The sequence below is a fragment of the Copidosoma floridanum genome, unplaced genomic scaffold, assembly GCF_036245765.1.
Source record: "Copidosoma floridanum isolate Cflo_tuat_1 unplaced genomic scaffold, Cflo_Japanese_pri ptg000025l, whole genome shotgun sequence".
NCBI classification, from domain to species: domain Eukaryota; kingdom Metazoa; phylum Arthropoda; class Insecta; order Hymenoptera; family Encyrtidae; genus Copidosoma; species Copidosoma floridanum.
The window spans coordinates 6440354-6462249 of NW_028321902.1; the positions used below are offsets into that span (position 1 = coordinate 6440354).

Here is a 21896-nt window from a genome sequence, read left to right on the forward strand (position 1 = left end):
CGCGAAGGAGGTGGGGGAGCCCCCCGAAAGTGCACGTATACAGCTCGTTTTGCGTCTCGGTCATCTCCGCGAATTTCGCGATCCCTGGCGCGCAGCCAAAAGGGAATATCCGTCCGCGCACACACCTGACCCGCGTCAACTCGAAATGACGACGACGACGAAAAAGAAAAAAAAAAAAGAGAAGAGAGAGAGAGAGGTCACATTTATAAGTTGGGTTGACGGCCTTCCCGTCCTCCCTTCTATCTCCCTCGTCGGCTGATTTTTCGCGCGCCCGAAGGTCAAGTCATTTTTAGAGGATCTCTCCCCCCCCCCCTCGATTTCGAACGTGCGATCGAGTCGGAGAGACGCACTTCGTGTGTATACGTACATCTCGTCGTCGTCACCACGATGATTCTCTAATTTTTTTTTTTTTGTTTTTTTTTTTTAATTGTGAGGAAATTCGCGTGTGTATACGGGCGCAGCTTGAATTCGAATCGCCGGCTTTGTGGAGTCTTCGATCGTCGATCAATAGGAAAAGGTCAGCCGATAAATTATTCCAGAGCTGCGCCTTTGAATATTGAGTTGTCCCTCCTCCTCCTCCACGTCGTCGTCGCCGTCGCGAGTCTATACGCCGGAGAGACATAGAGACTGTGCATATATACGTACACACTCGAAGACGCGAGATTTTTTTTTTTTTTCCTTCCATTAGAAAAAAATGTACACTCGTCACACTCGGGTTTTCAATGACTCGCCAGTGAATTTTAGCCAAAGCAGTATATACGTTGTTATATTATATTACACGCTACGAACACCCGAGCGCTCTTTCTCACCGTATATAAACGCGGAGCGAGAAGTGAAAGTCCAGAAAATTCGACGCGCCGCGGATGTGTGTGTGTGTATGCGCGTGCAAAGGAAGGGAGAAGGAAAACCATCTTCCGAGCGCGGAGAGCGGCGATTATCATCGTGAAACGAGAGAGTTGGCCTGCACTCCGTCAAAAGCCGACTCGCTCATTGTCAATGTGTATTATACATGTATAGAGTGCAGGGGTATGATTGATTGAATTAACGAGCGTCCCCTCCCTTTGGTTATTGTACCTTTGGTTACACTTTGCGGTCGTCGATCACGAGTTTCGTTGGGAAAAACTAAAGTATATATTATATATTAAACAAGTTGGAGAGAAAATTAAAATACCTTTTTTTTTTACTGCCACACGCTTGGTTATAATAATTATTGTTGGGGCAAAGTTGAGATTAAACGCGTGGATGTATAAAACAGCGGCTGAACAACAACTGGTGTCGGAGTGATTTTTCGCAATCGGGATTGTGTACTTACGTTTTGACCGACAGTGAAGCTCAAATCTCTTTTCGATTAGCCGAATCGGTCCAGTGTATGGACGAGGGGATTCCCCGGTTTATCAAAAAATTGCGGAGCCTGATGTGTATAATCTGAATTCCGAAATACCACACTCGGGACGGATAAAGCCGCGCGTACGTGACGCTATGCGTCCTTTCCCCCCAATCTAGCCTCTCGGTATACATTACGAGTTTTTCGTTTCTCGCTGAAATATGCACCGCGCGTTACAATAAATCGAACCGAGTATACAATGCGTGACTCTTCCTCCTTCTCGGCTTTCGTACTTTAAGCTTATTACGTAAAAAAATTTTTCTTCGTCCAGCCGGGTTTATATTTCTCGCTGCAACTTTATTTTTTTCCCTCCCCTCCACGATCGCCGGGGAGTGTAACAGCGGAAGGGGGAAAAATATATATAAGTGTTTTATCGGCGTTTTCGTTTGGGAAACCGAGTGTGTACGTGTATGCTGGTTGCACGCGTGCGTATAATTTAGAAAGCCGAGTTTACATTTCTTTCTTTTTTTTTTTTTTTTTTCCCCGGTCTCGGCGTTTAAATGTTACACAAATTAATGCACCACGCGATATTGATTGATCTATGGCCCATTATTGAAGAGTAAAAAAGCCCGTGTGCTTTCGTTGCATCGCGCGCTTGAAAGTCGCTACGTACAACTTTCAGTCGTAGGAAAAGTTTTTTTTTTTTTTTTTTTTTTTATCAAGAAGCGCTTTTATGGACGATAAACTTTTTTACGAGGCCCGCAATCGGTGTACAATGAGCGCACGTATCTTGGGGCGTAAATTGTCGTCGTAACAACGAGAACAGACCGTGCGATCATCGAGAAAAGCAACAAATTTTGCTAATTCAACACACCCGAGTTTATATGAAACCGTCATTTACACAACGCACGTATACACACATGTAACAAAAAAAAAAAACAAAAAAGGTATTACTCACCTTTTCAGTGTCGTAGGTCTGTCCGAGTAGAGCGTGTCCCTTGCTGCTCCATCGGCAGGGACGCTGCTCGGCCCTCTCCGCGCAAAGGTTGTGGAAGCACGCGTGACACTCTGCGGGACAAACGGAACCACACATACAGCAACACCGTACCTCCTCCTCATCATCCAACGACACCGTACCACTATTGTTACTACCGCCACAGCTACTACTACTACTACTACTGTCAATACCGCGATCGCCACCGTTGCCAACGTTACAACTACCGCTCCTAACACTCGTACCGTTGTCCCCCTCGTCGCGCCTACCGTCGACAACGTCCTCGCCCCGATCGACACGGTACCCGTTGTTGCTCTTCCCCGTACAACCGTTGGGACTACAATTGTTGTTGTTGTTGTTGTTGTTGTTGTTGTTGTTGTTGTTGAGGGGCCCTTCAAAGTCGTCGCACCAGCAGAGCAGCCGATGAAAGGACGCTAACCTGGCGCAGCTCCTCCTACTGCCCCCGGTGCACTCGACCACCACCCTGTTGTTGTCGGGCCTCTGTTGTCGTTGTTGCAGCTTGTCGGTCAGCTGCTTGGACGAGCTGATGATCGCGTCGGCGGTGCTCAGGTGGCGCAGCCCGTTGTGCCCCAACTGTACTATGGCCACCCCGTGGAGCCGGGCGTCCCGGGACGCCGGGTCGGCCAGTTGCTCCGCGGACTCGGCGCTGGCCTGCCGCAGCATGTAGTTCTCCGAGTCAACGGCTAACAAGCGCGACATCCCCGGCGACTTGACCATCGTCTTGGACACCCCACTCGTTGTAACGCTCGGCTCATCCCCGTCCTGGAGCTGGCTGTTGTACTGCTCCTGCTTGCCGGCTTCGCTTATGCGGAGGGTCTGCTGCAGCCGGTAGCTAACTGGCTGGGCAGCTGTGCCGCGCTTCATAACGCCGGCTGTCCGCTGATGGGCCACGACACCTACGGCTCATCGATTGCGCCCCACCGTTTATATTTATACACTTTTGCTCTTTAGGTGTAATTGTGGCTCTCGGAGCGCCTGCCGCTGCTGGTCACCGTAGGCTCCTGCTCGGCCCGGTCCATCCTTACCGAGGTGCAACGACACCCGGCAAATGAAAATAAAAAAAGAGCAAGCGAACCCAGTTGTGTTCACCGCATCCTGATGATCCCTCGCACCTATGGTGGAGTGTGTGTGTATCGTGTACTCCCCCACCCTCGGAGCGCGACCTTTGCCGGAGAGGCTGCGCCGCTGCAGCGGGCACTCGGCGAATCGAAACCGGTTTGGCGCCCGGCCAAGATCGTATTATGTACACTCACACGCACACACCGTGGGGGCCCTCCTCCTCCTCCTCCCTTTCGCGCGATACACACCACAGGGATATACACGTATACGTATATATTTATAATACTCGACGCACCGCGAAAAACGGAGCTCTCTAAACTCCTCCTCGGCTCTTCTCCCGAGAGCTGCTCTCGATCTAGCGCGTCCTCCTACTCTCTTTCGTGTGTGCACTGCCTCCTCCTCCTCCTCCTCCTCCTCCTCGTATATAATATGCGCTCACGTACGAGGCACACTCATGGATTATCGTGCATCCGTATGCGCGAGAGAGAGAGATATTATGTATATCGGTGGCCCGATGATGGCTGTATACACACACGGAAACCCCAAAACCAGTAGCTGGCTCCTTTTTCTCCCTTTTCGTCTCCTCTTTTTTTTTTTTTTTCCTCCTCCTCGCTCTTCTTTTATCCCCCACAAGTACACGTATATGTTAACGACTCGCGCACACACACACACGATCCTTCTCCTCTTTTTGTTCCTCCTTCGCTCTCTCGACTGTAGACGCAAAATCTCCAAGTGTCCTCTCTATCTCTCTCTCTCTTTCCACGCGAGAGGGCTCCTTTTTTTTCTCTCTCTCTTTGCTTCCTCGTTTCTTCTCCGCTTTGGTGTGCTTTTATGTGGATACACGAGCGCGCACGCACACTGCACGGATATAGGGACGGAGCACTGGCACCACCGCACCCGGCTGGCTTTCTCAAGGTCGCCGCTAATCGCCTGTCGAAAATGCCTATCTCACTCTCGCGTATACATGTATACACGTTATAATATACTCTCGGAGCACGAATCGGAAAACTATCACCAAAGGTATGAACAAAAAACCTCCGATGATACCGGTTTCTTCTCAATTGTCGTTGTAATGAGATCCTTTTTTTTTTTTTTTTTCCTTTCGATCGAAGCTCCAGCGCGCAAGGGTTGGCTACCGATTTACCGATTTTTTTACTATATCGTCAAAAGCAAGTGCAGTTGTGCCGAGCGTTTCTTTCTCTCTTGACGACAGCGGTCGAGCTCGTATGTATATACATATACACGACCGTACGTCGGCCCTGGCTGCCGGCAAGTAAAATCGATAGGGTCGGATCGAAGTGCCGGTACGGCTCTCGTTCTCTCTAGAGCCGGTTTAAACCACTTTTGCTGCTGGAACACACACACAATTGCCTCCGGTGGTCCTCCCGAGTGCGAGTCCTTTTTCGTCCGTTTCGGGGAGAGCAGCCAACAACTTCCTTCCCGTTCCTTGCCCTATGTGTGGCTGACGGACTCCTGCCGACGTCCTCTTCCAGTGTACGACTGGCGCTGCCTGCCCGCTGTGCCACTAGCGCTGCCGATGCCGCCCCTCGTACTCCGTATGTCCCCGGTTCCCCTCTTACTTTGCTCTCTCTCTCTCTCTCTCTCTCTCGTTCTTGTTCCTTGCGCGCGCGTGTGTGTGTGTGTGTGTGTGTATGATGTGCGCGCAGTTGTGCTGGGTCTCCGCGTAATATAGGTATAGGGTTGCGACGTGTATACGGGTACTCTTAGAGATAGAGAGAAAGCGCAAGTCTCGGTGATGGTGCCCGAATGTAATACAGATGTGTGTCTGTATATCGTTTTGGTATATTGGTGAGGCGAGGGTGTGCGCGCGCGATAGCGTACACATGCAAGAAAGGAGCCTCGAGTGTGTTACCTCCGCTGGACCGGTCTCTCCTCCTCCAACTCCTGTTCCTGCACTCCCGGCGCTGGTGCTTCCTCCTACTCTTCTCCTTTTTTTTTTTTTCTTTCCCTCCCTAGTTTACGATTTTAATTCGAGGCATAGACGATTTACACCGGGTATCCGTATGACGATCGTTTCGGAGCACGGAGGATCGGGTTGTGCGTCCGTGTATAATTTGTACACACTGTCTTTCTCTTCTTCGTCTCTGTATATGGGTGGATTTCTTCGGTAGCCGAGAAAAATACACGGCGATACGATCTACCGGGGTTTATTAACAGTGACACGGAGGATGGACCAAACCGAGATTCAGCATCTAGAAGCCATCAACGGAGGAGACTCGGGTTTCTTTTTTTTTCTTTTTTTTTTTTTTCTTCTTTTCGTTGCCTCGTTTCTTCACGAGAGACCGGCTCCTCCGCTGCTTCGATAAGCTTCTCCGGCTCTCTCGGTGTGTGTTACACGCACACCTCTCCGGGGGGTGGGGGGGGGGAGGCGCACACAAAGAAACGAAACGAAAGAAAGAGAGATACGAGAGCCGGAGCGGTGTGTGCGCGACTCCAGTGGAAAATGGCAGCTTCCAAAAGGAGAGCCGGTTCCTCCTCTCTTTCTCCTCTACGCCACTTGCGACTGTGTGTTTTATACACTGTACATAATATATCGGTATACGTACGAGCCGATTTTAACTCGCGGAAAGCTCCGTGTGTACTTTAACCCCCCCCCCTCTCCTCTACCTTCTATCGGTGCAGGTTTACAACGCAGCGGCGCTCGGAGATCCTTGCCGATCGGCCGATCCGTCATTTATCATCATCGGTCTCCCGTCGCTCACGCGATCTTTTTCTCTCTCTTTCTTTGTCTGTCCTAAAAAAGTAGGTCCCCTCCTGTTGTGTGTATGTATATGTATGATGCTTTGCTCGAGGAGACGATTGTAACCGCGGCCTCTCCCCCGAGCCGTCAGCTGAGGAACTACTCCCCTCCGCGCTCGGCGGTCGCGACTCCTCTCTGTGTGGGGTACCATATATATTATACACACTTTTCGTATCACGTATACATCGGTTGCACACACACACACACACGCATCGCGTAACCTCTCGCGAGCTCTAGCTAGCCGACGACGATTTACCAAAGAGTAAAAAAAAAAAAGAGAGGACGACCGCGCACGCGCGTTTTATACATACACATCGCACACACGGTACAAACTCTCGTCCGTCCAAGCGCAATAAGTGCATACACACACACACACACACACACACACACACACAACATATATATATATTTATATTTACATTTACATAAAAACTAAGAGTAGATAATATTTATACCGTAGGTTGTATAAATTAAGTGTTAAAACGAGAAGAATAATAAAGGTGCAGTGTTTGATGTTGTACCTACCGATGAACTTACACATAGGTCGTGCGTAGTGTACGTACTCGGGGGAGAGGGGAGGGGGGCTCGTAGCTTTTGGGGTTAGGTAGGGGGGGGTGGGGTAACCTCCGCCTCGGCTTCCTCGTCGTCCCCGGGGTGTTCCGTGTGGCCTCTCGCGGCAGCGGCGTCGTCTCCGAGCACACAAAGAAGACAGAACGCCAAGCTTCTGCTCTGCCCGAGAGAGAGCCGCCGCTGCTGCTGCTCTCCACACGCACGCGTGTACACTACTACCGGGCGTACTAGGGGGCGAGAGACGCCGAGAGGGGCACGAACGAGCAGGCTCCACTTGCGCCCGTGTGCGTGCGGGGCTCTTTATATGGCACACACAGATACACAATACACGTTATACGGAGCGTAATGTAGTTGTGCCCCTCCTGCGCCGCCTCCAACGAGCTGCTCTCTCTCTCTCTCTCTCTCTACTATTTCGGAGTCGGAGCGCGCGTGTATATACATATACATACAGCGTACAAAGTAGCGAAGCCAAAGATACAGGCGCACGCACCAACACTCGCTCGGGTGCAGCTGTTACTCTGCCGCTATATATACAACGCTGTTCCGTGGCCTGCACCACCCCTTCTCTCTCCTTCGCATCTGGTTCACCCGTGTGTGTGCGCGCTCGTTACACGGCCATAGTATGCATCGGTAGGTGTGCGCGTGTACGTGTATGCCCCTTTTTTTTACACCGCAAACATACACACAGAGAGATAGAAGGGGAGGGGGGGGAGTTCTGCCCGCCGCCCCTCTCCCTTCAGGGGAGGGGGGTTGGGTGCAAGAACGGCATTGTATGGATGTGCAGTGCCAGCAAGTAGTGCACGTATACGTGCGGTGTGGCAGTGGAGAACGCCGGTCTCCGGCTTTCGACCGCTTTTTCCCCCTCAGCTGTTCGGGCGGCGCGGCTTTCCATAGCTTCTGGTGTGTTATACACTCGGCTTTCCGCGTCGGGCAACCTTTTTCTTTGTCCCGCCGTCAACCATATACGTATACACCTCATTTCCACAGCTCCCTACATGTACCCCATTACCCCCCCCCCTAACATCCCTTGGTCCTTTTAGTATGGGAACTCGGTTTGATAGCCGTCAATCTCATCCCTTGTATGTATATCATCCTTTCTTTGGGTGTGTGCGCGAAGAAAGAGCTGCCGGTCCCCCGGTTCATTTATCATCCCCGTCCACTGTCAACGGGCGTTATACACAAAGATCGCGAGAACTTACTTACGTAACTCTTGGACTCCCTGGGTTTATGCCGAAAATCACGTCGACCCTTTCGCACCTCGGGTTGGGGGTGGGTGGGGTTGGAAGAGTAAAAAAAAAAAAAAGGAACACGAGTACATACAGTGAACATCGATGCATAGCGTGTGTACGCGCTTGGGGGCGCGATCCGCGAAAAATTGGTTGGCGGTGCACGGGTTCGCGAAAACGAGGAAGACGAGAAAGAGAGAGAATCGACCCTCCCGACCGCTCCGCGTATTATATACAGCAGCTATACTGTCGTATACCTTGTCGAAACTCACGCGTATAGGTGCAACCCATGCATATACGGGGGGAGAGAGAGCACACACACACATTTTTTTAAATTTCTTTTCGCAACGCGCATGCATTTGCGAAAGTTATGACAATCATAATACGTATACGACGCGCGTCCCACCTCTCATTACGGTAGCCTGTAATATCCATACATGTGTGTATATAGATACACGCGCGGCGTGACACACATAAGGCCAAAGTTTCTCTCCGCAGGGCAGCCTCTCGCGCGTACATGAAAGGCACAAGGCAGTATAAGGCTGGCTGTGTAGCTGCAGCTCGGGCTGGTTGGCAGAAAACCGAGTAGATTGGCACGTTCGCGTGCTGTATAACTAAACGTGCACGTGTATGTGTGTGTGTGTGTATATATGCCACCACACACACGCGGGCAAAAAGGAGCTTCCCCCCTTGCCGCCACTCCACCCCCGCTCACTCGCTCGCGCAACACACGCGCGTCCACGACAGAAGAGGGGCTCCCGGCGGCCCCCTTTTTTTGCCACACACACATACACGTGACTCCCTCACAGCTGACCGGCCGGTGTGTGTTGTATATATAGCCTATCTCGGCTCGGTCGCGAGAGTTTCGGTCAATAGCCACGACACCGGGCGCGCGCTCGTTCCTCCTCTTCTTCTCGCGGTTTTGGCTCTCTCTCTCTCTCTCTCTCGTTGCCGGCGATGTCTATCCTCTCTCGTGTAATACGTACACACACAAGCGCGAGTTGATGGTGGAGAGCTCGTGCAGCGTCCGTTTCCCCGACGCCGCTCCGCCATACTCTCTCGGCTCACCACCACCACCTCCTCCTCCTCCGCCTCCTCGTGGCCTTTGCGCGAGAGCCTAGCCGGTCACGAGAGCTTGTTCCCTCCCTCCCTCCCTCCCTCCCTACCTCCCCAGGAGCGTAGCTGTACGCGCGGTCACGGCGAGACCCGATGGCTGCAGAGGAACATGGTGCCGTCTCTGCGAAATTTTCGCGTTTCGAGGCTCTGACAGCACGACCCGCACCACCTTCCCGGTGTGCTTTGGCTGTTTCGATTGCCCCGATGGGCGTTCCATCGCGTTAAATCATCTTTTTTTTTTTTTTTTTTTTTTCATGGGGTTCATTGGGAGGCTTTTTTTTTTTTTGTTTCCTAAAAACTACATGGTGTGCTGGTTGTTGTACATACGTATATACGCCATCGGTGGAATTTTGCTCGATTCTCGGCCCGCGGATCGATAGCGAATATTTCCAGTTGCCATGCGAACTGGGTTTTGCGATATCTGTGTATCTGTGTATATATGTATGGTTACCAACGGTGCACGTGCATATACACATCATGTGTACGTACAAGTGCCAAAAATACGTGTAGGTTTTATATATATGTATATGTATATATATATACACACACACACTGTCGGCCAAATTCTTTTTTTTTTCTCTCTCTCTTTTCATACAAAACACTATTGGGTGGGTGTTAAATTACCAGAGCGCGACTGTTCATACCCGTAGGGGGTGAGTTTGGTATGAAAAGCTTACATGATTATTTATTGATGAAGAAAAAAAAAAAAAAAAAAAAAAAAAACTCCGGCGAACAAAACCGCCACGATACAAAGACCTATAGACGCAACATCGCGTGCAGCGAGCGGTGTGGTTTGGAAAAAGAAGAAAAAAGAAGAGTACCGATACGCTATAATTGTGATTCATCATTATTATTATTATTATTATTGTTTTAAATCTTTGGTGCATACGTGTACAACAAACACACGATTAATCATTGTCATCATAATCGGATGGTATGTAAAAAAAAAAAAATAAATAAATAAAAAAAAAAAAAAAAAGTAGGTATACGTACGAGTACGGAGGTGTACAAATGTATAATGGTCGAAAAAGGCGTGTAACAACCGAAGCGTTGCATCACTGCCCGGAGGTAAGGGAAAAAAAAAAAAAAAGGGATAAAGGGGAGTCGATGCGTATAACGTGCAAAGTAAAAGCGCACATAAGTAGATACAGAAACGCAGGTGACACGTCTGTAAAATAACAGCCGTGCACCGACTGACAAGTAGATACAGACGAGACATAGGTGTACACGTAAAACGCACATTTACACACGTATCCATATAAGGCATATAATACATTATATTATGATATATATGGATGGAGGAATCGCGTGCTATATGTGCGTGCATGCAAGCTTTTTATTGTATATATATATGCGTCCGACGATATTATAATATTCGCCGAGCTGTGATCCTCGACATGTACCCGTGTATGTGTATTACGTACACGCACAGCGCGCTAAACGTGTATATATGAATGTAAAGACAGGTTGTACCTCTATAATACCGATACCCCTCCTCCCGCCCTTTACTCTATATAATATATATTATATAAACTTTCTCGAACCTATACCGTACCTCCCTATAGCTACCGCTGCACGTATCATGTAAATATATATGTACGTACTGCACGCGCAGCATCAACGGGGATCACCCTATTTATAATTCGATCGCTAAATAGGGATGAAAAATCCATGGTTATTGTTGAAAAGCCGATCGGAATGACCGTATAACCACCCGATTCCGCGGGGAAAAAATAACCGATCGATAGCGCGCGTCAGTACACTTTGATGACGATAATGGCACCAGAGTCGTTTTTTCTTTTTTTTTTTTTTTTTTCTCTCTCGATTTCCGGGACGTATAATTTTAGACAGGAGCGCCCAATCAATAGGCTTCGATGAATGGGCTTCGTAATCCATTTAACGCGACGACCGAGCCATACACAGGTATATTTTGTATATACACCGGGGCATCAGCAGCGGCTCGAGCCTCGTTGCCGAGGGAAAGTATATAAAGCGTATATACATGTATATAGGAGTAAAGGGGCTCGGCATCGGGAATACATATCTACGAGATCTATATAAGCATCGGCTTCCTCGCGGCTGCCACGGCTATAATTATCCAAAGTTATCAAACGTTATAAGGTGCTGTATACGTGTACACACATATATATATATATATATGACAGCAATGGTATATACATACATGTGGCACGCGATGAGGGATAAGGGAATGAAAACGTCGCTTCTTCTATACGAGATATGTATATATATACGTAGCTGGAACAAAAGCACGGCTAAATAAGTCGAGAGAGCCAGCGTTCCGCAACAAGAGAACAATTAAAGACGCCTGCTGGTGTATTATGCGTGTATACATATAATTTATAACGGCTCGGACATTATACGCTGATTATATTCCTTGCCACTCTTTTTTTCTCTCTCGCTCTCTGTGTAAATGTTCACCTGCTCGCGGTACGTGCGAAACTTAATGTTATTCGTGCACCATATGAATAATATGTGTACGTACGGAGAGGGATGATTTGTATGCGCGCCGGGTGCATATATACGTATACACGCACAATTGACGAATCGCATAACGACCATAGTGCGCCTCTCTCTCTCTCTCTCTCGTTGCGTTATAATGTGTGTGTGTGTGTGCAGTGAGCCGACGTTGTTTCTCGTGATGACTCTTTTTCTCTTTTGCTCGTTACGAAGGATCACGCGCGCTATGTTCGTGTTTTGTATTGCTCGCGGTTCGCGTATCTCCCTTGTATCGAAATTGCATTTTTTCGTTGTGTTAATAAATACTCTTGCTGAATTTACTATCCGAGGAAAAAAGTGTATAGATGAGCGATCTGTTTGTATAACAAACCGAAGAAAAGAAGGAGACGCGGGGTGATTTCGAGTGTGCATCGGTCCAAAGTATATAAGAGACGAAGGCGCTTTGTCATTTTCCCCTACGAGGTGTATGTATATTTGTTTGATTGGCTTCTGCCTTCCTTGAGGGGGGGGAGTTTTTTTTTTTTTGTCAACAGGTAGAAAAAGAGAAAAATCGGATAAGGCGAGAGACAGAAAAAAAGATGCTGAGCCCGTACAGTAACGAAGAAGAAAGAGAAAAAAAAGGGTTACGGGGACGTAATAAAAGGGAGTTAAAAAAAAAAAAAAAACCAGAGAGAAAGAGAGACGTGTGTAATACACGCTCGTGCGGCTTGTGTACAGTTGCGTCGAAAGAGACGAAAAAAGCGTGAGAGGGCAGCTGATAAAACTGATCGGAGATCGCCAGGGCTGATATTATTATTGCCTCGGCTCGTCCGTCACTGCGTGCAACTCTCTCTCTCTCTCTCTCTACAACTCGTTTCTGGACTAGATGCGCGTACACACACGCGCTGCAGTGTTTGTTTGACGGGAGCCCGGTACTTTTCCACCGACGTTTACTTTGATGTATGTTTTTCCTCTGCATTATCCACAAAAGTTTGGTCTTCCCTTTGGATCATCCCCACCCAACCGACCACGGAGTTATCCATCACCCACAGTCGTTGATCGTACACTCGTTACGTCAACCGGAGCAGCTGTCAATTGATCCCTCGTATATACCCTTCCTCCTATATATATATATATATATACACGCGGATAAATAACCACACTCACGTTCCTGACCCCGCAGAATCGCGGGATCATTGCAATTAGCCGCCACTGCTGTACTACCGAAAGAAGAAGCGGGAGGGGAGGAGAGAAAAAAAGCCAAACGTCACTCGCCTATTCAATCATCCTGACAAACGATGCAACAAGCACCGTGTAATGTCTTTGTCCCCCCCCCCCTACACGCTCCTATTGCTCTCTTTTTGTATGTTTTACCCGCGAATTAATGTCTTTTTCCACGGCGCGCTGTATATACAAAGTTAAATGGTCTATCTGCACATTGGCCACATCTCCAAAGCTTATTGAATGAAAATTAAAAAAAAAAAAACAATTTTCGGTACATGTAAAACATTACACGAATGAATTAGCCGCCGAGAGAGAGAGAGAGATATATATCACCTTGAGCCAAGTGTCAGGGCAATGTCAGCGCGTTCAGAGAAAATCCCACACACAGAAGCAGAGGCGTGTGCTCTTTTTCTCTCTTCCCCATGTGAGCACCTCCTCCTCATATCCTCGGGAAAGAAACAGCTCATCATCAGCCTCCCCCCCCCTTCCCTCACCCCGAGCTTAATCGATAACTCGATTAGCGTATCGCGAGCGGATCATCCGCCATCCATCTCAATCTGTCTCTCCCGCGTATACGTGTACATACGTACACATCCCCATTTTGCTTAATTATATCTTGGTATTTTTCGGGATCACGTCCCTTGCGTCTCCCTTTTTCCTTCTCCCCCTATACATTGTCCCGATTGCCGATTTCAGCTGTCAATGAAAAAAAAAAAGGAGAGAGGGAGACAGGTAAAGCCTTAGTGTATGCGTATCAATCATGAATTCCGGATCGCGAGAAAACCGACGCAGGGCCTTGAATTTTTTATACGGACACAACGGCGACGAGGACAGGTGTTACGTGTATATCGGAACAACCAAGCAATGGGTACAGCATAAGTCGGGGGGGGGGGGAGGAGCCGAGTTGATCATCGGGATCACCGAGATGAGCGTTTTCCTTGTGGCTACAATGGAAGCGAGACTAAAAAAAACCAGGAATTGATGTAGCAGAGTCGCGCTTTTCCACCCAAGTCCGTGAGTGCTGAAATATAAAAAAAAAAAAAAAGGAGAACGGAAAAGGTGTGTACATATAAATATACTCCCCCCCCCCAAGCTCCCGCTCGTACGTATGTATTATCTTATCGGGTAATGATCTCGCTCTCTCTTTCTTCTTGTACCCCTCCACCCTCCGCAAACCAATTACACATACATACACACACACACGAGCAGCCTCTGCCTTTCTTTATATACGCGCGCACGAACAAGTCGATTGCACTTCCGAGATAAGGCAGCCCCCCCCCCCCGTGTATGTGTGCATATATTATACAGTATATATATGATGTATACCTACATACATATATATACACGCTCGGATGGGTTTTTCGTTCTCGCGATTAATTTAATTTTTGCGCGCCCGTCACGCCGATAGCGCCCTGATTGATTTCAATCACTGAGAGAGAAAGAGACCTGATCCGTCACAATTATCGCGACCGCCAGTTAATGATTCCACATCGATCGGGAAACGCGCGGTGCACCCGAAAGAGGAGGGGGTTGGTTCGTATAAGTATGGCGCAAAAAGGGCCAACGCTAAAATCGAAAGTGACGAAGGGCGAGCGCCACGGGAGGGAAAGTGAAACGCACTCGCACGCGCGTCGTACATGTGTATACGCGTCGAGGGATGGAGAGAGAGAGAAGAGGAGCAAACGATCACGGGGATACGGAGGGAAAACTCGACGGAAGGAAGGTGGGGGGGGGGTGTGTGACGCCGGCGCCGGAGTCAAAAAGTCGATATGCGGAAATGGGACAAGTGCCGGGGGAGAGACGGAAAAACCTCTCGCCCAGCAACCGTGTATACCATGTAGCTACCCATAGTGTGTACAGCTCGCCTCTCTGGCGTCTAGCCGGCTCGACTCATCGTCGCTGAGTGTGTCGGCCCGCCTGACACGATATGTGATACATATATATAAGAGTTTCCTTGCATCTCCCCCTCCCCCCCTAGGTGTATACCTACAACAATATACCTCGTGATCGAAGGAAACGCGCAGACAATTGCGTGCCCCCCGTGATATTATAACTCGTGTATGTATACATATATATGTATTATACTCACAGCTGGTCGATCACCGGGACAAAGAGGAGCTGATAAGCCGAGCTGTTCTGCGCGCGCGCGCATGTGTATTCGCATGCAACATAATGTTAATTGAAAAGAAAAGCAAAAGAGGCGATGGAGGGACAAAAAACATAAAAGGTAGAATATCTGCAACACTATGTACACATGAGAGAGCTAGAGAGAGAGAAAAAAAAGGAAAAAGGTGAAGTTTTGCGAGAGGGGCATGTTTGAACTGCACTTTGTAGGGAAGGAGAGATAAGAGAGCGGTGCATGCTGCAGCTGAGGGGGGGAGTCGAGCCCGGGGACAGAGAATATATACATACATGTATATATACGTGTATAAGGGAGCAGAGCGTATATATATGTGATCGACTCTCTCCCCGATGCTCGCGCATGCGCCTCTCGTGTGTGTGTGGGTATCTTCCTCCCACACACACGCATATATATATATATATATACGTTTCCTTCCTTGTCTCGTTGGTTGGTTCGTGCATGCTCGCTCCGCGTTGAGGGGATCATATTCAAGGTCGCAAGGCTACCCGATCCTGAAAGAGCGCACCAACAGAGAAGCCCCCCGGCCGCTCTCTACACATAGATATGTGCGTGGTGGTGGTGGTGGTGGTGTTATCTCCCTTTCTTCTTCCACCTACGTTTCTACTCTGCCTATGTATATAATATGCACACGTGTGTAAGGAGGAGAAGTGCGATATTCGTGAAAGGGTTTGCTGAGCGCCCAAAGGGAGGGACGTCTTTTAAAGGGACTCGCTGAGAGCTTTGCCTGTGTAAGCCCCCCCTCCCTCCAGGTTGTTTTTTGGCTTTGCGTGTATGGGTGTGTATGTATATATAATACGTGGTCGTGTGTGCAATTGTTTTTGGCCGATTGGAAGCTTTGAGGATTTAGTTTTTTTTTTTTATTCGATAGCTTGGGTTTACGGGGACTTTGTCGGAAAGCTCCTTTTGTTGGTTCGTGCGTGGAGTTTCAAAATTTAATTTCAGCGGAAAATTTGATGGATGCGAAAAATCCTTGGTTACGTATAAAATACCGGAAGGCGAGTATGTAGTTACACATTGCAGGTGTTTTTGAGGAAACAAAAAAAAAAAAAAGAAAGATCGCAACGCGAGGAGGAGTACTCGGTTGGGCAAAAGAGCGAAAACGAAGAGCTAACTTGTATATACAGCACGAAGCCGCGGCAGTGCACGCCAACGGCAGCAGCGGCTTATCTCGCGTTCATCGCGAGGCAATTATTTCAGGTTTGCAGATTCAATCGCAAATTGAGTGATTTTAACACGTTCCACGACCAATGTATTTCGCTCTTTCTCTTTCGTGACAAGTACTACGAGTGTATATATATATTTCCATCGAAAAGCTAAGTAAATTTGGTCGTTATACGTTTTGCCACGAAGAAAAAGTAAAAGAAAAAAAAATATGGTAAGACGGCACTATACTACTAGTGTAATGTATGCTTTTGGAACGCGTGTCTTGCTTGTGCTTGACTTTTACTACTTGGACCCATGTGTATACAGGTATACGCATGCGCGTGTCATTGTAGGCTACCGTGCGTACAGGTACCGTTCGGTGCGCCTTTCCCAATCCTCACCGTCCTCTTGAGAAACTACACTAACAGTCGTATTATATTCAGGCAAAGAGTCGGGAAAAAAAAAAACTATTCGCGATTTCGCCCTTGTGGAGAGATAATAAAAAGTAACAAAAAAAAAAAAAAAAGAGCTGGCGAGACGATTAAAATGATAAATAAATTTTAGGCGAACGAAACTACGCGGAACATAAATCATTCTTACGTAAGCGCAATGGGAACTTGGCGCTGTGCGCGCGGAGCCTTGAAACGAATAAAAATCGCTATTTCACAGTTATGCCTAGATATACATGTGTATACACACACCACGTACCACGTCTCGCAGTCTTGTTTGACGTTGTACACGTAAACGCGTGGTGTTTTACGCGAAAAATGGTTACTTTGAAAAACAAAAAAAAAGTTTTGAGGATTTCCAACAAATGTCCCAACTTTTAATTTTTGCAAAAAAATGAAGTTGTTCAGCATAAACGGTTACGTTTTTTACAGTCCAATTAACACAAATGGCTGAAGTGTAGCTTGATAAATTTCTGGGTTAATTTGGTCTACCTCGCCCCTACACTTTGAATATATGTATGTGCACGAGCCGAGGTAAGGGTCTTGTTCTTCGAAAATACGAATCAACATTTTTCAGCCACAGCTATACCTACACAAAACTAGGGTATGGACAAAGCCTACACTTTTTACAAACCTACATTGTAAGGACAATTTTTCCAGTGCTCCGGGGCCTGTAAAACTCGAATTAATAAGGCAAGGACATCAACGTGCCTGATACGAATCCCCCCTGGCTCTCCGATGAATTAAATTCACACTACGTTAATTCGAGTAATGATCACCCCCCCCCTCCCTCACGCACCACTCAGAAGTAGATAGTCCCCATTGCGCGCAATTACGTTTTAAGGCTAACGATGATCCTTCATCCATTTTCGCGCGGAAAATCATTACATAAAACGCGCTCCGATCCGAGCCGCCAGATAATATGTATGCGATGGGTACAAAGAGCGAGTGAATCGAACAAAAAATCCAGCGCCGATCTTTTCCCAAGCCCGGCAGAGGTGAGTGTACATGCAAACCTAGATTACAGACAAATAATGTATATGGGCTCATGTATTATTTCGGCCGCTCTTCGCGCGGTTACATATACACCCACGACCGTGTCGAGGGTCGCACGAAGCAGCAACCATATACACCGATGACTCTTCCGTTACTTTTCGTTTCTCCCTCCCTTCATCCTCCAACGAGGCAACCCCTCGGGAAAGCCCGTCCGAGCAAATAGAGCATCAACGCCGGGAAAATCACTTTGAAAACTCCCACGCGGTGCGCGACACGCAAAAGTAAGTAGCAGCTGCTACGCGCATTAGCTCGACACATACACACACAGAGGCGGCGATATAATGGCTCTCGCGACCTTGAAAACATTTTTTTCCACTTGGCCGTAAATATCTCTCTCCGTCTGTGTGCGTGTGTATAATATATTGTACGCTCTTTGGAGCACCGTCAAGCGCTCACGCATTTACGTGTACGTGTAGTGTCATCAATATTTTTCGCTTCCTTGAGCCGCTACCGTTTGACGGCTGGGACGTTACGTGCGAGCCTCTCTCAGCTAATATTACAATTAGCGATTCGCGCGCCACTGCATAAATCCGAGGTCTCCCCCATTCTGAACTATTTAATTACTCGACGGCTAAGACTACGATGTACACGTATATACAGCACGCACAAGGCAAATTACCATTTTTCTCGTATATGATATATATTAAAAGTCTGGCGAAGCGGGGAGAGGAGAGCGAGTAACGAACGAAAGGGGAGGGCTGTGATGAATTGCGGTGCATCATGCGATTCTAAGCTCGGGGCTGTCTTTGAGGCGGGCTCACCGGTAATCATACGTCCCCGCGGTGCGAGGGACTATTTTTTTCCCGGCCATTCGTCGTAATTTCGCGGTGCCTTTTTCCTCCGGGTTTTGCGAATCTACCTTTTTTTCTCCCCCACCCCTCCCTTCGACTCGACAATCACACGGGGCACAGCAGATTTGATTGGCGGGACATTTTTTTCTTTTTTCCTTCCCGAAATCTTTTGATCTTTTGCTCCTAAAAATAAAATCGGCTCTTAGGAGCACGAAGGAAACTGCCCCGAGATTCGAGCCGCGGTGATAATCTCCCTCGGTGTATTATATACGTATACTCCGCGTGCTGGTGTTTAATACGTGTCGTGCTTTTTTATGACCGACAATAAGCGTTGCCCCTGTTGTTGTTTTTTTTTTCTTTTTTTTTTCCATCGACAAAGTTTTGAGTACAATATGTACTCTGTTGTATTTTTTATTATCGGTCGGAACAAGTGCGCGCGAGAGGGCACACGTAACAAAAAAGGAAAAAAAAAGTCGCGTGTGTTTAACATCACGTGTGAGCAGCCTTAAACTCTACGAGGTTATTCTCGAGGGCAATTGGCGCTTTTTTTTTTCTTCCTCCTCCTCCTCCTCGCCGTACACGCGTCTACATATTCTGGAAAAAAAAAAAAAAAAAAAAAAAAAAACGGTATTAATGAGCGCGTCATTACGATAATTACAAAAGCCATCCACGATGAATCACACTGCACGCAAACGCGCTTATGTAAAACTTGTGTTTAACGGGTTGAAAATTAAATTAGGCGCGAGCGACGACGTTTTATATTTTGTGACATTTTTCCATCATCCACCGCCTAATCGCTTCTAAAATGGTATATAATATAAACGCGAGGCCTGCGATGAGAATGAAAAAATTGATTCCTCTCGCGCAGTCAAGTGGCAATTTCTAGCGAAGGAGCGCGGCAACCCGTTGTTGAACAGCTCTTGCAATTAGAGAACTGCACACACGCGCGCGCGCGAGTTATCCTTGGAGGACGAAAAAAAAAAAAAAAAAAAAAAGACAACAGGTGTGCACATGTATATATATATAAAAAGATCCAAGAACAGATGACCAAAAAAAGAGAGACAATTAAAAAAGAAGGGGACGTACGAGTAAAGACAGAGAGAAAAACCATAGCGAGGCGATAGAAGAGAGAACACGTGGTCGCGGATAAGCCAAAGCTCGAGAGGAACGTGACGAGAATCTTAACCAGCGAACGTACACCTACACACACACACACACACACACACCAGGTTTACGCCTCTCTCGCTATATTTGTCATGGTTGTGTCGTGCTCTCTCTCGCTTTATACTCTTTCTCCCCCCCCCCTCCTCCTCTACGCTTTCCTCCTTTCGGAGCGTCCAAGTCATTAAAGCGAGAGCTGCTCGAGAGGAGGAGGTGGAGGTGGGAACCGTTAGCTAGAAATGAGGCGAAAAGACGTGATCGAGAAAGGCGTACACACGATCGCCTCCCCGTGTATGTATATATACCTCTTTCTCCTCGGGCATAAATATATACACATATACATATAGAGCGGCTGCTCCGGAGCGAGGGAAGGAGCAGCTCTTCGTGGTCCTGTTTCCATCTATGAGCACCGATTACCCCAGGTATATACATACATACGACTGGCTGGTTTTCTAACCGAGCTCTCTCTCTCTCTCTCGATGTGTATGGCAAAATGGGCTTAAAAAAAAAAAATGTACAGGATACCATAACCGGGAGAGAGCACTTTTGGGAAAAATCTTGAAAACATTATTTTACGAATAATCGCTTACAACTACAAGCTATCGACCCTTTTTTTTTTGACAGTTCTGAGCAAACGCCAAATAATCGGTTTACAGGTCTCCAAGCGCATAGCAAAAGGATATATGGTCGTGAAAAAAAAAAAAAAAAAAAAAGAGGGCTCGTATATACAGAAGGACGACCCGAGGTGACGTGCGCGACGTTGACTTGCGCAACAGGAGCGTTTAATCCTCGGGCCGGTGCACTCGCGACTTGTACATAGTATATATTATATGACAATTGCAAATCAAGGGTCCTGTATATATATATATATGTGTGTGTGTGTGTGTGTGTGTGTGTGTGCATGTTTATAGGTGTACTTTTGCTCAAGTTTCCACGCGACCTCGAGGCTGAAACGTACATTGTACTGCACGCAGGACGGGGATTAAAAATTCTCGCCGAAAATTACGAGGCATGGCAGAGAAAAAGAGCGAGGAAAAAAAAAAAGAAAGAAAAAAGTGATGTACATGAAGATACAAAAAAAGAAAGATATATATGTATATATATATATATACATACGCGGTGCGCGAGCTGCATTTCAACTACTATTGTGCGTGTATACGAGGTGCAGCTCCTCTCCTATATATATATTTACACGTATAGCCTTGTCCTATCTCCTCGCGCATGAGAATGAGCTTGGGAGACGGAGCGGGTTGGCCGGCCTGCACGCATGCACCGAGTCTAGAAGTAGGAAGCTAAGGGGGGAGGGGGAAAAAAGGAGTAAAAAGTCACGCTGCTCTCCTAGCCTTTTTTTTCTCTCTCTCTCTCTCTCTCTCTCGGTCTCGCGAACACTTATCAGGCATGTCTGATCTGTTTGGGAATATAAAATTGCCAGTTTTACGACACACGTACATGCACACGTATACATATAAAACCAGCAGCGAGAGAGAGATGGAAAAAGGAGAAGCAAAGAAAGGCGCAGAGAGACTGGACGTGCAAGTGGGGCGGGATACGGAGAGAAAGAGAGAGAGAGAGACTGATATATACATATTTATTAATATATATATATATACATGTATAAGTATACAGACTCTGCATCTCAGATCTCTCTCTGTGCCGGTGTATAATGTGTGGAGCCGTATAATGCATTAGAGGAGAGACTAGCAGTCGGAGGCCTGCCATTATTTTCGCTCCGATTTCAAAAATTGATTTCGAAAGGCTTTCGTGTGTGTATACATATATGTATAGTTGCGTCCTTCAACTTGGGTCCATCTTTTCGTTGGGGTGTATAATATCTATCTCCTCTCGACTGGGCGTCGTTGATTTTCGCATTCCCGCAGAGAGGTGCATTTAATTCCGGAGGCGTCCATTAATCAATCGAGATGAAACTTGGGCCCACTCTACCTCTCTCTTGAAGAAAAAAAAAAAAAAAAAAAAAAAAAAAAATCAAGGGGGATACCGCACCATTCCGGTGTCGCGAAGGAGAAGCGAAAAAAGGGCGTGAAACGCGCTACCGGCGATATATATATAGAGCTACAACGTTTCGCAACGTCGACTCCTCCTATACCTTGTGTGGGGGTTTTTTTTTTTTTCTCTTTCAAACTATACTCCGCGATGCAATGCAAAACGGTCGCTCTGTGTGATTGTACGAAGAGATAGAGGACGGAACAGGTGTTTTTTTTTTTTTTTTTTTTTTTTTTCTTTCAAGCGCCAAATGAGAAAATTAATCGGCACGCGATCGTTACCCATATACGCGTACGAACAATAAAAACGAAAGAAAAAATACAAAGTTAGGAGCTTCAACTTCGATCGGTACAACGTATTTACACGGTGTACACAGTATTGCACAGTATTGCAGGGCACG

General features: G+C 47.3%; 1 protein-coding gene across 3 annotated transcripts in view; it reads right to left on the reverse strand.

Moving 5' to 3' along the window:
• Pi3K21B (phosphatidylinositol 3-kinase regulatory subunit alpha) overlaps window positions 1-21896 on the reverse strand; it is a 57348-nt gene that overhangs the window by 19406 nt on the left and 16046 nt on the right. The window contains exons 1-2 of one of the 3 annotated variants that reach the window (XM_014350716.3): window positions 6685-6757; window positions 2283-2392 (exon numbers count right to left, since the gene is read on the reverse strand). In XM_014350716.3, the coding sequence (XP_014206202.2) occupies window positions 2283-2392; window positions 6685-6700 (126 nt within the window). In that variant the 5' untranslated portion in view covers window positions 6701-6757. Of the gene's footprint in view, window positions 1-2282; window positions 3804-6684; window positions 6758-21896 lie in introns of those variants that run through there. The other 2 variants (XM_089595281.1, XM_014350713.3) reach the window with 2 other exon arrangements.